Source organism: Xiphophorus maculatus, chromosome 5 (assembly GCF_002775205.1).
Source record: "Xiphophorus maculatus strain JP 163 A chromosome 5, X_maculatus-5.0-male, whole genome shotgun sequence".
Lineage (NCBI taxonomy): Eukaryota > Metazoa > Chordata > Actinopteri > Cyprinodontiformes > Poeciliidae > Xiphophorus > Xiphophorus maculatus.
Genome location: NC_036447.1, coordinates 4186704 through 4203580, shown reverse-complemented (window position 1 = coordinate 4203580; position 16877 = coordinate 4186704). Strand labels below are relative to the sequence as shown.

General features: G+C 40.5%; 1 protein-coding gene across 5 annotated transcripts in view; it reads left to right on the top strand.

The window, feature by feature from the left end:
* znf827 (zinc finger protein 827) overlaps positions 1–16877 on the top strand; it is a 96460-nt gene that overhangs the window by 36032 nt on the left and 43551 nt on the right. For all 5 annotated transcript variants that reach the window (XM_023334085.1, XM_023334086.1, XM_014476180.2 and 2 more), the window contains exons 3-4: positions 5516–5688; positions 6326–6821. In XM_023334085.1, coding sequence (XP_023189853.1) covers positions 5516–5688; positions 6326–6821 — 669 coding nt within the window. The remainder of the gene's footprint in view (positions 1–5515; positions 5689–6325; positions 6822–16877) is intronic.

Genomic DNA, 16877 nt, shown 5'->3' with positions numbered 1-16877 from the left:
GGGGGTGTGAGGGGTCACTGATGATGTTTCGGCCTCGGGACACGCAGCGCTGGGATGAAATGTCCTGAATGGAGGGAAGGGGGGCCCCGATGAACAAGATAAATACATTGTGAAATAATCAAACAGATTTCCACCCCTTTAAACTAATTATTCCAAAAGTATAATAAATAGCAAATATTTTATAGTAAAATTCAACACCAATAAATAAATTAGCATATTTATCAACATTTTGTTAAATATATTTTTAGTCAAAATTCTATTCAACATTTATTCATTTTCACTTTCTGCCATGAACAATAAACACCAAGTGTATTTTTTTATTGTTATTATTTTTTTTAAAGTTACTTGCTTGATTTGAATATTAAAACTGTTCAGTACAACAATCAATCAGAGTCCACATGCTGCTCCAATGAGATTCAGAAAATGAGCAACAGCATTGTGATGCTTACCGGCTGTCCTTCACAGTTTGCAGAAAACTTTTGCACAGTTCTGAATTTACATGTGCTACCAGCACTGTTTGCTTCTCCTGCTGTGTCACTTCTTCAAACAGGAGTGACAGGTCAGTCACACCAAAAGTACCTGCACTCTCTGATTGCTAGGAGATTGAGTCCACCTGGTTCTCATCACGAACCAGCAGAGAAGCTGCAGAAAGGTGTAGCAGAGGGGAGTGGCTACCTGGCAGTTCGCCAGAACAATGCTATTGGTGAAAGATCTGTCCAGTATTTTCTGGACTATGTCACTTTAGATTATAAGTCACTTTTTTTTTTTTTTAGAAATTGTCAAATGCAAAGGGGCCCTCGTTCATGTTGAAAGGTTCCAGTGACACGTTGTGTTCAGCTAACAAACATACGGGACCTGTTGGCTTTGACTTGGAAGTCTGCTGGCTGTTTCTGACTTACCAATGTCCATGCTCTAAATGTGGGTCAGGAACAACTCCGCTCCACCAGTATTCTGTTAATCTGTGCTACCTCATTAGGTTTTCCCACCGTAGCTGGTGAAGTGTGCAGCAGAGCGGAGACGCCTGCAGTAAATCCAGAATGATAGAGAGGCTGTTGTTTTCATTGAAGTAGTTTCACAAAGAAGCGCGTGAGTCCCACCCTTGGAGGTGTAACTGTACAAATCCAAGTGCTTCACAGGCGTTATTTAAACATCAAGCCCACTAGCCGTGTTAGCCAATGTAACTGAGAAGTTAGTTGTGTTACCTCTAAAGCACTAATCATAAATCTTAGTTCTGCTACACAAATACACTTTTCAGTGGAAGCTAAAACTACCGCTTATACTCAGCACTGCACAGTCTATATTACTAAAACTCTTATGGTGACGTTCAGAAGGAAGTTGTCTCTGTTTTCCTGCTGTGTTGATTTTATTAAAGAGACACCAGTCATACTGTTCCAAACGAAAGCCATGTGCACTTACTTAAATACGTTAAAGTGTAAGCTGACCCTCATTTACAGTCCTTGTAGTCCAAGCTGATGCTGAGTTAAATGGACAAACTGTACTACAATAAATCCCCCATATATCGGGCTAAATGTTAATTTACCAGCTAGTGGCTGCTGAACACACAACCAGAGCTGCAATAGCGTAGCTCAAAGCATATTTATATGTTGAAATGATCGAGATCATTGATTCCCAAACTCTCTGCCTTCTGACCCACAGAATAAAAATGTAAGAGGTCCTTGACCTCAACTCTTGGTTTAGCAGACAAGCATTCCTACTGAGTCAGTAAAAAAAGTGGTTCAGTGGAAACACAGTCAGCAACAGCACCCAATATATTGACTGATATGTTGCTTTTATTTATTCAAGTCTTATTTTTTTATTGTCTATTAAACTATTTATACGACACACATGCTTTCTCATAGCTATTTTTAGTATGTAGGTTATTGTCTCAGGAGAATCTCAAGACCCTGCATTTATATAAATGTGACCTCAACTTTGGGAATTACTGTTCCAGATAGTCTGTGCAAGAGCATAGAATAGCAATGGATATAATCTGCCTTATAGATTGTCTTTATGGTATAACAAATGACCTTCCAGTCCTTCACCATATCAACTTAAGCACCTTGAATCCATTACTGATTTGAATTTGAAATTTGATAGGAAATGATAGAGATATCATTCAAATAAGTTTTGCAAAAAATGTTTTGTTTTTTTTATTTTGTTTTTTGCATTGTTCCTCAGTTTTTTAAAATTATTTATTTGTGGTGATGAGCTCAAAGACTTTGAGTTGGAAGGTGCCCTTGCTGTCATCCTAATCTTTAGGTCCATCTCTATCAGATTCAAGTCAAGACTCTGAATAATTAATATTACATTTAGTAAGAAGAAATGTGTTTGCAATACATATCGGCATCATTTGGTCTGAGTTGCTTAGGTCTGTTCATGATAGATTCCATCTAATATGGACTTTACCTTCAAGACGATGACAATCTTTTTTACTCCTACAAAAACTGTCATCCGTTTCCCAGAGAAAGCACAGCTCTGAACTTCTCTGACATGTTTTCTCGTGTTTTGTCATAGTTTTGCTCTCACTTCAACGGCGCCGCAGTAGCAGTGTAGCCTCAGCTTCAACTGTCAGCCGAGCAGAGAGCACAACCGAGAGAAAACAGCCCTGGCTGGCCTTACAGTATGGGAAATGGTCTGCAGGCGCAACGGGGGGTTCCGACTGAGACCTCGCTGCCTCCCCTAAACCAGTTCGTTTGCGCTCGGATGTGCCTGCTGCCAAAAGGGGGTCGTCAGTGTATGCTCGGCACAGCGGGGCGCCCTGGAGTCCATATCCATCTCAGCAGCCTCCTCCTGGCTGCAGCCCCCCTCTTACCAGAGCCCTCTGCACTCATCAGCACAGTAGACTTAAGGCCAAACACATCATACTTTCCACTGACTGGATACAGATGCGTGCACACTTTTTTTCCCCCTACCCTCTCTTCTCTTCCCCTTTCTCTCTTTCTTTCTGTGCGTGTGTGTATTGCTCATGCAGTATACTTGGCAAGCATACACTCAGATGTAGACACATAACCCAAACAATGGCGCACACAAGGATCTCACTCGGGACTCTAAGTAGTCTTAAGGGAGAACCGAATGCTTTCAGAGAGATTGATGGGCACTTTTGAGGGATTGTGTCGCAACCCCGCCAAACCTAAAATGGCTGGATCAAATTGACTTCAGACAGATGAAGCAATCGATGTAATATTCTGTGATCTGCATGCTAAAAAGGGTGTAGGGGTGGGGTGGGGGTGGGTCTGCTCTAACCCAGGCTGCCGTCAAGGTCGAGCAGCGCTGTAAAAATGCAGGTAGTCATTTGGTCGCCAGACTGAAAAAATGTGACCTTGATTGTCGACTCTCGTATCTTGTTTTACTGTCATCCCTCACCAGTTCGGCTGTAAAACCTTGTCACACAGCATACTGTTTCTTCCTCCGATATGCTACGGTTCCAAACATGTTGAGGACCAAACTCCCAAACTTTCCTCCTCCTGTGTTATTTCTGCTGCAGTCACCTTAAATCTAAGAAAGCAGGGCTTCTTTCTCTTTTTTTTTTGCATCCTGATTCTCTCTCGGGGAGAGGTTGGGCCGCAGATGGCGGTTTATTGTTGCAAATAGGCAGTCTCGAGGTTTTACACCTCAGGTCAATGAATGGCTGAGCGCAGTAATTTCACCAAACACTGATTACCAGATGTTTTTCAAGGAACGGCGCTGGAATACTTATGAAGCCATCCTGACAGGCCCCTTGTAGAATTTGTAATGCAATCATGCCTCTTTCTAATAAGACCAATTAAACAGTAATGGATGCCGGATATGAAGCCAACAACAATAATCGAGACACTAAAACATGCCTGAGTTTTCTCTCTCTCATTGTTCCATTTGCTTCTAGCTGGCATTTCCCTAGATGCGTCCCATCATGAGGTGTACAGACGCATTCTCCTACTGCATTACATACTGCGCCGGCCTCATTTATTGGCACATCTGATAAAGAAATGTAAAAAATCTCTCATACATTCACCTTTTATTGAAGCAGCAAGATCTCACACTTAAAACCTTGAGAAAGACCCAACTTTTAATTGTATTATACATATTTAATTTGATTAGAAATAACAAAACCACAACTATTGGTACCCTTCTCAATTTTCTCCTACAATACTCCATGAGGTCAAACTCGGAGTGGGGACTTTGATGAACTGTTTGGAAAATTGGGATTTTTTTTTCCACCATTGCATAGTTCAGAGTGATGTCAGCACGCCCAAGACCGCCATCTTGTTTGACAAGCGTGTTTTACAGCTTATATTAATTCGGACTTTGAATTCAGGTCAACTCTACGGCAAATATAAGGGTAAGGCAAAGATATTTTTTTTTATTTAATAGAATAAAGTCATAATATTACAAGAATATTGTTGTAATAATAGGGGAATACATTTTATGAGAACTACCACACAGAGGAATGATGAGCATTTCCGAAGTTATGGCACAAATCAAGTTATACATTTGTGCCTCTTTCATTTGTGGTACTAAATCTGATACACATAGAAAAATTTTCAAGTCAGATCGAATGTCGCATTTTGTACGTCTTTTAAGTCAGTGACGTGAAACATGCATCATAATTCTTCACCAGACGAAACCAGATGCTGTAAATGTGAATGCAAAGAATAACTCTGTGCTAAGCTAATCCATGTCTTGCTACGGTCTTGTGGCGACACTGTCTGCTCTCATCGATCAACAACTTTAAAATCGATCCATAAATGGTGACATCCATTACTTTGGTAAACAGTGCGTTGCTGTGTGCCATGCAGTGCAAAATGCAGAGTGCTTTGGGGTCGAAAACCGTTCACACAGAAGTCTGATTGTGGTTGCATTTAATTAGTAGCATGAACCACTGTGCAAAATTTCAGAATTGAGCATCAAGACCTGCAATGTGAACTTCATCTCTCATCCAGTTAGCAAATACTTCTTCATTAAGTTTGTGATGGTAGGACACCCAAACAACCTGTAGATGTGGTTGTTGGTGGTACTTGGTGACCCCAAGTTGATGTTTTTTGCTTCAGGATCTTCGGAAATGATTTTTTTTTTTTTTACCTCCCTTATCATCCTTCTCTGTTTGTGTGGTGGCAAGATAAACTTGGGTCATCATCCAGCCCTGTGGCCAGAGGGGATTGGGAGAGAAATGGGTCTCTGTGACACGTCACATTTATTCCCCGGGGAAATAGAAAGTCATGGATTACTAATTAGATGTTCCTAGAAACTTAATTCCTGCATTGTTACGGGTGATTGTGCCACTAGCGGTTTTGTTAAAAACAATTATTTCAGGATTTTCTTTTCCACGAATTGGTTTCATTAACGGTTTGGTTTTTCTGCATCTTTAAGTCTGAGAGCTTCTACATTAATCAGTTTTTAAAGACTTTTAAACATCTTTACCCTCTTGGTTCCGCTTCTGGTTACTAGAATGTCTTTGCAAAAATAAAATAGCATTTCTCCAGTAGTAAAACTTGCATGTCAATTGCAAACACCAACAGTGTTCTTCTGTTTCATTCAGGCTCTCCTGAGGATGGCGGCAAACCTTTCCAATGTCCTGTATGTGGACTGGTCATCAAACGCAAGAGCTACTGGAAGAGACACATGGTCATTCACACAGGCTTGAAAAGCCATCAGTGTCCACTGTGTCCCTTCCGCTGTGCTCGCAAAGACAATCTCAAGTCTCACATGAAGGTTGGATGATCTTCTATTTTTTTTTTTATCTCAAATGATTTGAAATTGGTGCCACCAGGGTTATTTAAATGTTTTCCAGTATAATATCTGATGGCTGTCATTGATTGTTCTAATTTTTCCCTACCTGCTGAAGTTTTGAGTGATTTCTTATTTCTTTGTGTTTTCATTTCAAGGCGCCAAATAATAAATGTTTGAAGAATTAAAATTCCTTTTAGAGACCCATCCATCTGTTCATTTATCTATCCAATCATAAATCCGTTCACTCATTCATCCATCCATCCATCCATCCATTTGTCCATCCATTCATTAATCAGCCCACCCAACAATTTATCCATTTAGCTGTTATTCATTCATTCATCCATCTGCCCATTTATCCATCAATTAATCAATAATTTAATCCGTCCATCCATAGGATGGATTAATCTATCCATTATTAGATGGATATATATCAATCCATCTTTCAATCCATTCATCATACGAGCAGTCTATTCATCCATCCATCCATCCATCCATGTTAACAAAATTTGCTGAAAAAGCAATGAGGACAAAAAGAAAATTGTGGAGTTTTGACATATAGAATGAGCAGTAACTGCTCCTTTCCATTAACTAGTTTCCTGATTCTGTCTTCCTCTTCCAGGTACATCAGCACCAGGATCGAGGCGAGACATTTCAGTGTGAACTTTGTCCCTTTACCTCCTCCCGACACTTCAGCCTGAAGCTTCACATGCGCTGCCACCAGCACTTCCCTCGCACCGACGTCAAGGTGAAAGAAGAGCCCACCACTGACACGGAGGGCGAAGGATCCCTGCTGGGCGACAGCGGCACCAATGACCTGAGAGCGGACGAGGCATCGCCGCTGCAGGCCGAGGCCCAGCAGCAAACCTCCCCTCCGAACGAAGCATCTTCTAATCATGTCCACGTCAAGGAGGAGCCTCAGGAGAGGGATCTGTCAGTGCTCTCTCCGTTCAGCATTTGCAGAGACCGACCTGGCAGCAGTACTAACTCCCTAGACCTACCTGGAGTTGGTATCGGAGTTGGGATGAGATCCAGTCCAAGTGGTCCGACCACAGCTTCACTTTTTAGCCCCGACATCACTACCAAAACGGCGACTGACCTGCTTATGAAGCTTTCAGGTGAGCTGAAGTTTCTTTTCTTTTGTAATATAACAAAAACGCATTACAAAAATGACTTCTGTATCATTTTGGGACATTTAGTGGGTTCCTATTACTAGTTTACACTGAAACCTACTTTGAGAATATTTATCTTGAAGATGTGTCAAAAATATGACAACTCAACAATAGATGTTTGAAAAAAGATTCTACAAATTTCTACACGGGGTAGAAATTATTGTAGGGTGTCCTTAAAAAGTGTTGAATTAATGTCTAAATTTAAAGCCTAGAAATGTTTTACATTCATGAGACAAAGTGTAAGTTGGCTTTACGCTAATCACAGGTCTTACATTTTGTGGTGGCAGGACTATTTTTTTTCTCATTCTGTGCTATTTATTTTTCTCATGGGACATTTCTGTCAGACAAATGTTTGAGTTGCAATCAGTGGAGACTATCGCTTACTAACTTGTAGCATACCATTGCTAACTAGTTGGCTAGGTTTTTGCGTCTATCATGAACACATATATACTTATTGTCAGGTTGGTGGCAATAAATTTGTCTTTGTCACTGGATCTGTTGTCATCTCATATGATGCTACATGCATTCTGTCCAAAAATACTTAGAACTTCTTCTATATAAAATACAACTTTTTTCTTTTACATTTCTGTTGTGTTACATGTCTTAAATTTAATTCATAATAGTTTTAAAAAGGTCTTAAATTTGAGTGAAACCTGCTGAAAACCCTGCCACAAATCTAACTTCTATATCACAAAACAACACATCAGTTCCTCTGTTTTGTTATTTATTGTACAAAGGTAAAGACAACATGAAAATGCAATTTTCAAATTATTTGCAGTCGGTTATTCGGAAGAGAGAAAGATGATTTACAAGTGGGAAATATTTGAGAGCGCTAACAACTTTCCCAGGAGTGGACAACTTAGTTATAGAAGAAAAGTTATTGTTCCTGTCTGTAACTCCTCAACACAATGCAAATTTACATTTACTCAGTTTCTTATCTTCTGGTATGTCTTTAATTTATCAAGTGATTGAATTCCATGATTTTAAAGTTACTTGATACAGGACTTCTAGAACAATATCCTTTAAAAACGAGACTGCCATTGTACAATGGCTGCTGGAAGAGACAAGTGTTTTTTTGTCTTGCCATCCAGAAACCACTTGCTTCATTTTTGTTGGTTGTGCAGGAGACTCCACTTCTGCTTTTCAAAGATGTATGGTTGTATAATTGTGCAATTGTTTGCAGCCATTTTCACATGTGAGTTTAAGCACGGAGTTGTGTGGGGCGTGGCCAGCAGGAGATTATTTGGACTGAAAGTGACCTAAAACAGCTCGTTCTGAAAGGAGCTCAAAATAGGCAGAGTTGCGCAAACTAAAATCTTATCATCTTAGAATAATTTTGTGCAAACATTTTGCTGAATATATTTTGTGTAGCCCATTGACCTATCCTAACCTGATCAGGGAAGTATAGTTGGCCATCTTTAAAGGTCACAAAGAGTATCAGTGACAAAAGTCAACCCTGGCGGAGTTCAATTCTCACCAGAAACCAAACCAAATTACTGCCAGCAATGTAGACCAAGCTTTGAGAATCTCAGTAAAGGAACCTAAGAGCCATCAGTAAGGGTTCTGGTACCAGAACATCTCCAAGTCTATAAAACACATATGGACTGGTTGGATGAACTCCAATGCATCCTCCAGTACCTACTGAGGGAGAGGAGCTGATTGGTGTTCCAGGATGAATACTGCACTGTTACCCCTGAACCAGAGACTCGACGAACTGGTGGACAATGGCTTTGTTTCTGTTAAATCAGTAATGACAGAGGCGAATATAATGCTTCATTTTTTTAGGCGTTAGCTCTAAATCATTACCTGATAAAGGCCAGATAATTTATATTATGTCCAGATAAATATATCTGTACAGCTAATAGAGTGTACTCTGTTGTTGGTAATTACTGTAATCGTTTTCTTTTAAAGAACTAATGAAGTAAATGTAGTTTTAACATTAATCATAAGAAAAGGGAGACATTTTTTTCTAATCTTCATTGTTTCATTCAGGGCTGCAGTTCTGATGTGTTACTACTTGATTTTGAAGGTAATCAAAGATCAGGAAATCAGAGTTTTGGGGTGCAAATCTGAAATTGTTCTTTGGAACAAAGATAATAAAAGGTGTTTACACCTGATTGCATTTTATGAGTTGCATTTGTTTTTGAAATGGAGGACTTCAGGTGTAGCAAGGTTCACTCATTGCCTTGCTTTTTAGAATATTTTCCATTATTGTTGTGATTAAATAAGAAATATTTATCAGACTTTTAGAAAACAAAACCTTGATTTGCCTGTGAAATGACACTCTCTTTAGCTAGATAGGAGCAGGTAGCTTTCCAGAGAAGTGTCAACATGATAAAAACTGTACAAATATTGCAGCTGCAACGCCCCGCCGGCCCACAGCAACACTAGAATAAGCACAGGAGGGGGAGATCTGGTTCTTCAAACCCGTCTAAAACTTGGCACATCTGAGTGGTCAGTTCATGTTGAGTACGGCTGGTCCAGACACATCTAAGTCAGTCTCTCCTTCTGTCATGCTGTTGCCGAGTGAGGCGGAGGGGAAAACACGATCTTGGCTGTGGATCTAAGCCACTCATGGATGTTTTTTTTCTATTTAAAAACTGTGGCGTCTGTGGCTCTGCAGCTCTTAACGTCAATTTTTAGGCCTGCATGTTTTGTTTTTGTTGGGTAAAGTGCAAGTCACCATCAGCCTCCCAGCATGTGATGTGTGATTAGTAGCAGTGGGATGGGACGGGATGGAAATCAGCCACTTTATGTAACGGTGTGCAGCCCTAATTAATGATCTGATTTATTAAAAAAATGTTTGCTGTAGGGCCGTCGGTAGAATCTCTGCATTATAATAAACATATAAACTTTCCTGTATTTTCTGATCAGATCTCCTGCAGTTCGGACAAGTGAAGAGTTATGTCTGCGCATGAAAATCTGTCCGTCCGTCTGACTATCCACCCAGTCACTCATCCATTCATCCATCAATCTGTCCGTCCGTCTGTCCATCCAGCAATCCATCCATCTGTCCATGAATCCATTTGTCCATCCATCTGTTTATCCATCCATTATTTCATTCATCCGTTTGTCCATCCATTCTTAAGGCTATGAATCATCCTAGCTCTCATCCATCCTTTCTTTGGTCCATCCATCCGTCCGTCCCCCTTCCATTTAGTCGTCAATCTATCCGTCCTTTCGTCCATTCATTTGTCCATCAAATAGATATATATATAGATACTGTATATGGACATCAATCTGTCCATCTATTCTTCAGTCCATCCATCCATTCATCCATCAAGTTGCAACATTCTTAAACTTTCCCAGCTCTGCTGTTGTCAGGTGAAGAATGATCCGGTTGTTTTTTAGATGCATTTTTCCGTGTTGCAGAATATCAAAAGAACGAGTCTGGAGACGACTGTGAGATTGATGGAGAAAGGTTGACCGAGGTCTTGAGCGGGGGTCGAAGCTACAACTGCCACTCTCCCGCTTGATGGCGTGTAATTAGATTGAGATCTTGAGCGAGTATGTGAAGAAAAAAAAAACCCTGGGAACATTAGATTAATTAAAAATTTATGCATAATTCATAATTAAAAAGGAATTCATAATTTGAAATGATTAGCGCCCCGAGCGCCATCCTGTGACCCCTCCAGGATGCATGGGGACTGGGACGGCTTAGTTAACTCCCCCTCGATCTCACGCGCCCCATCTCCACGCGACGCCCCCCGGGTGCCAGCTGCACTCCGCCACCAGACTGCACAATCAAGGCCAGGCCGCTCCCGGAGGAGCCAAGGTGGCTCCTCGCAATGTCAGTCCAGTGTCAAGCGGCGGACATCTTAGTCAGGACATTGTGCGAAGGGGATTAAAAAGGAAAACGTGGCTTTCCAACAAATACTGCTGCTCAGGGCTCATATGGATGCTTGACATCCTTGAAAATGCTTGAATTTTCATTAGGTGTTTTCAAGGTTTTGAAAATGCTTGATTCTCAAACTGCATAGCTTTGTAATAAAGTGCAATCTAATGTTTGATTAAAAGTCTACATTTGGAAAATTAAATTTACAGTTGAAGCCAGATATTTTCATAGACGTAATAAAAAGACACTTTTTTTTTTTTATCTGTCTGAAATTGCATCAGACTAAGATTTTCTTGTTTTATGTTAGTTTGCATTACCAAAATGATTTCTATTTGCTAAATGCCAGAAAGCTTACTGAGAAATTTTTTTTCAATAATTATTTTTATCTCTCATTTTATGTTGTTTTTTAGTATTTAATTTTAGCAGGCAGGTCATTTGCCTTAACACAACTTGTTTGAATTTGTAATAAACCAAAAATTCACCAAGCACACAACACACACCTGCAGTCTTTGTTAGAGCTTTTTAAGTTTTATATTGAAAGAAGTTGGTTAGGAAAAATGTTTCTTTTTGTAATTATATTATTTATATGAATTATTTAAATTTTGGTTTTTAAGATACCAGCATATCCCCGTAACTTTATATTTTGGTCTGTTTGATGATGTAATTTTTAAATATGAAGTAATTTTTTTCTTATCACTCAGTACTTGTGTCATCTTTTTACAAAATACTGTTTTACTCTTGAGTACAATATTCTGATCCTGAATTGAAACTGTCTTTTTTTTCATTCCTTTGTATTGTTTTTAACTCTTAAGTGTGGTGCTGGAAAGGTTTGAGAACTTACCTTGAAAAGGCTTGAAAGGTTCTTGAATTTTACTGTGTGAAAATGCTGTGATTAGAAGATAAACCTTTATTAGTTTGTTGGAGTAACAGGGCGGTTTTGGGCTTGTTGAAGCGTAACCGTGACATGTAGCTGCCAGGCAGACGGAGGTGAGGAAGTTCCTCCTGGGACCTCTAGACTCCATTTCCTCTGACCTCCCTGCCAACCCAGATTTAGTGCGTACACAAGCACCTCATCCCTCCTGCTTTTACACTGATGTCTCAGCGCATCAGTCCCACAAGGCCTTTAAGAGGGGTGAGGGAGGAAGCTTAAAAAGCTGCAAAAGGAACGGGGCGCGGGGGGAGAGAAAAACAAAGTGACAGCGATCGAGTGAGACATAGTAGGAGCCGAAAGAGGGAGTTGCATAGACTCCCCCCGGCATTAAAAAAAAATAAAAAAATATCTGAACTCTTCCTGACCCCTGACATAATAAGCGTGTCAGTTTTTTGGGCTGCCCTGCTTACCATCGAGTGATACACTGATACGCTTTGATTTTTTTATCCTCGCACACTTACACAACCGTTCTCCGTCCAGTGTGATCCACATTCTGATTCACAGATGAAAGCCACTGAGGCGCTTTGAAATGCACAGGCCCTCTCCTGAGCCCACTGGACTCAGAGTTAATAATGACAGTGGGCACTGCACTCCCTCCCAATGCAGCCCACTCCCCCCACTCCCACTGCGGTGACACAGGCACGGCGAGCTTGACCCCGGCTGGGTGTGAATAATTGGCATGCAGGGGGTTGTGGGAGGTGTTGCATCTGTCATGATGCTTCTGCAGTTGTCTTATTTATCTTTTCACTGGCAGTGTGTCTTCCTTTCCTCCTGTAACGTTATGAATTGATTCCTAAACCCATCAAACTAATGGGATTTCTAGTTAAGTGGTTTGGAAAGTAAAAATACCCCTTACATGGCCCTGCAAAAGTATTCATACCACAAGAACTTTTTTTATGTTTTGACAGATTAGAACCAGAGACTTAATTGTGTTTATTGTGATTTTATGACTAACACAGTGAATGACTAACACAAAATAATGTGTTATTGTGAAGTGGAAAGAAAAGGATACTTGACTTTTGTCTACTAAAAGAAAATCTGAAAAAGTTGGCCATGCAAACAGGATTTTTTTATGGTGATCTTTCAGCAATGTGTTTTTTTAAGCTGCTGTGCATAAAGGCCAGATTTGTGTTTGATAAAGGCTTGTCTGTCAGCACATTCTCCCACCTGAGATGTGGATCTCTGCAGCTCCTTCAAAGTTACTGTAAGCCTGTTGGCTGTTCTACTGATTATTGCTCTTCTTGCCTGTGTCCCACTGTGAGTTTAGTGGGACAGCCCGGTCTTGTTGGGTTACTATTTCCATTTTCAGATGATTTAAAGATGAACGGACAGCTTGGATTATTGTTCCATCACTTGACTCGGCCCATTTTCTATGTTCCCAAAGTGCTCACTCTTCATTGTATGAAGCTTGAACAAGATGAAGCTCGTGTCTACCTGGATTTTTATTTTTTATTGTTTATGGGACATTCAATTTTGATTCTGAATTGTAGTAAATGAGAATCGCGTATCTTATGTGAATTCCTTTTTTTTTGGCACATTCCTGGTGCTATGTGTTCATTAATGTTCTCTAACAAACATCTGACACTTTTTATGTTACTACTGAAAGCTATGGGTTGCACTGAAATTGTGTTGGAAGGGGATTGAGTGCAAATGCATGCCACACTTTTGAGATTTACGTTTGAAACCGTTAATCAGAATAATCATGATGAATCGACTATTGAAACTCAAAGGCCTATTGCTGATAAAGCAGTACATTCAGAGCAGTAATTAAACCAAAACTGTACAAAATACATATATACATTTTGCATTTCAGATAAGAACACTTGTGTTTGTAGATGGGTTTCACCCAAAACTAGTAATTATTTGTAACTTTTAATGTATTTCTAGTATTGTACACAAAAGACTTAAGTAGTTAAATGAAGATACCAATTTCTTTATCTGAATAATCATCATAATCGATTTATTAAAGGAATCATTCGTTACAACTCTATTTGTCTCCATTTAAGTCCAGACATAGAAATGCTGCAAATTCTTTTGAAACGAAGCCATCTTTTTTCTTCTTTGTGAATATGAGTTTCTTTCCTTCCAGCTCTGGCTTTTTGTGCGTGACCTCTGGTCCATACATCCCCTCTGCAGCCATCAGTATCACTGTCCAGTGTCTAGCACAGTGTCAGCTGTTGTTGGATTCTCAACCTGCCCCACGCAGACTTGTGCTTTCCTCTTTTTTTTTTATTTTTTATTCCTCTCTGGGAGAAAACAGCAACCGATTGTTAGAGGGGGAGCAGGCCGGCGTGACAGAGGTGGAAAGCTAATGAAGTTATTTGACGGCAGCCCTGACCACAGAGCGAGAGGTGAGGTGCAGCGGACAAGCGCCTGGCAGTGAGACGGATGAGGCGAGAGAGAGCGAGGCAGAGAAGCAAGCGAGGGAACGGTGGTGGAAAGGAGCGTTGGTGGCAGGTGTCAGAAGGGTGTGATAACATGGAGACAAACTGATAGCATCGTCCATCCTGAGCTAGAGCCTGCCGTACAGTATCGTGCACACAGAGCTGTCACCAGCCTTGGTTAGCACATAACCACCCTGCCAGGAACCTCACAGAACAGAAGCTTAGTCACCCAGAGATGCCCATCTCCTCCGCAGAGATGCACTCGCTTCACAAAATGATCCGCCGGGGGACTGGACAGTCATGATGCGATTACAATTGTGAAACTTTGACAGACAAAAAGCCCAAAGTGTAAGCTTGGTGTTGCTGGCGGATGAGTGCTGCAGTATGGCTGCTTGTTAGCGCTCCATGCTGCCTTTTTATTGCCTGCAGGAAGAAAGAAACTTTCCCATTGGATTGGTCTAAATGGGGCTTTTAGTAATCGATTAGTTTATCGATTATTCTGATAATCGGGTAAGAAAACTGATATTGTGCTGATTTTACATGGTTTTGCTTAAGCCTTTTTGATATAAAATTAGTACATTACACTAAAAAATGCTTTTTAAAATTAAAATTACTTTTTTGCCTGATTAATTAATGGGAGTATGGACTCAAACAGGGGCAATTTGCTGAAAAAACTCCAAAATACTCAATAAAGTCAAAACTGGTCAAACAAAAAAACCCTATTAAGCACCTTTAGCTGTTTATCAAAAAAAAAAATAACAATTTAACACTACATTGTAATGATATTAATTCCAGATGAAAGGCCTGAGGATATTTTAAGCAGAAGACTAATATTTTTATACAAACGATCAAACATACATCAAAGGAAGGCTGTGTGGCATTTCATTTTAGGCAGTATAATATTTATTTGTTTTCTTATTTTAAAGAAATGTGAATTATTTACTGGAATATTTTAACATTTTTCTAATATTGTATAAAAAAAATTCTTGTCACTTTATACACCAGATTTTAAAAAAATGCCATCGTCCATGTCGACTATTTTTTGGATTAACCAATTATTGAAAAGGTGCTTTTTACAAAGTTGTTTTTTTATGTTAAATGCGACGTACATATATTGTTACATTTTTGGCTTAATTACTGCCTTGACAGTTCTGTCAGGAAAATTGCCTTTTTTTGAGTCTGTATACTTCAGTTAACAATTGATAAGCAGACTAGCTGATAATTATTTCAATAATTGATTCATCATGATTAATCCAATTAATTGTTTCAGCCCCAAGTCTAAATAATTCATTGTGCTCTGTAATGTAGATTCTGAGTGGAAATGTCCTATTTATAACATCAGTCCACAAAGGTCAGAGAGTACGGTGACTTTCCTGGAGCTGATTTCTTTCTTCCAGCTCCACTAAGGAGGATTTTTCTGCTGATGATTCCAACTCCGATTGGTTAAATGTGTATTTTAAGAATTTGTTTGCAAGGCGGCAGCGACCGTGTACGCGGTCCGCATCTGATCCAACATGGCCTCAACACGCTTCTAATTAGAGGACGTCCTTCCAGGTGCTGACCAGGTTATACTTAGCCTGCCCGCTGACACCCGACAGTGTGACATTTCCAGCTGGTGCCGTGTGCTGCCCCACGCCACTGGCCCCGAACTTGAAGGTCACCGCCACCCCTCCTCTTCCTCACCGCTCAACCTCGTCCTTTTCACCCTCTTGAACTGCAGTCCAAACCTGCCCTGGTGTTGACTCTGTGGCATCACATGGGTGGTCAAAACGCCCGCACCTGTCCCCTTTCCCTGCCCCGCGTCCCTTGTCCTGGAGCTCTTGGCCATGGCTCATCATTAATCAGAAGCGCTAGAGGCGGCACAGATTGATGGCGCGGGGCCGGCAGCAGCAGGCCTGTGGTGGTTTGAGATGTTAGGTGTGATGGGAGGGTAAGGACCGGAGCAGATCTCTGCTGGGGTCAAAGGAGAATGGACAGCAGTCTGCTTACCTGGGAGTTATATCTGCTGGTGTCAGGGGCCGGGACTTCCAAGAGTTACGTTAGTTATTAAAACCTGGGCAGAACTTCTTTACTAACCTGGAAGATTGAATGACCCTTATGTTTTTAACATCACATTGAACACAAACGTACAAAAAACGAGAAGTATTATCCTAACACATTAAGGAGGAACCCTAATGCAACAGTGTAAAAATCAAGTATTTCTTGTCCATCATTTGCGTCTCTTAGTAGGATTACACTGTTACAAGTAAATATGTGCTTGTCTTTGGCCCTGTTTCTCGGCAATCTAACACTTTCCAGACTTAAAATATTTTTTTAAATATAAACCAATCCAAATATGGCAAAAAGACTTCTCATATAACTCTGCTCTCCTGTTTTGTGTAATCTGGTCTCTAAGGGTGCATTCTCACCGAATCTGTTTAGTCCACTCTAATCCAACTCCAGTTTGTTTGCCTAGACAGGAGTGTCAAACTCCAGTCCTCAAGGCCGGTGTCCTGCAACTTTTAGACGTGCCTCTGCTGCACCACACCTAATAGAATAATTAGGTCATTAGCAAGGTGCTGGAGAACTTATCTACACAAGGAGGAGGTAATTAAGCCATTTCCTTCACAGTGTTTTGTACCTGTGGCACATCTAAAAACTGCAGGACAGCAGCCCTCGAGGACTGGAGTTCGACACCTGTTTGCTAGGAACTCCAGTTCATTTGGGGAGCATGAATGCGTAATTGGACTCTGATGCGGACCAAAAAAGTGAACCCTGGTTCACCTGAAAACCTTGGTCTCGGTTCAGTTCATGTGGTTTAAATATTGATGTGAATGCTAAGTGAAACAGAGACCCCTCCAAAAGCAGGAAGC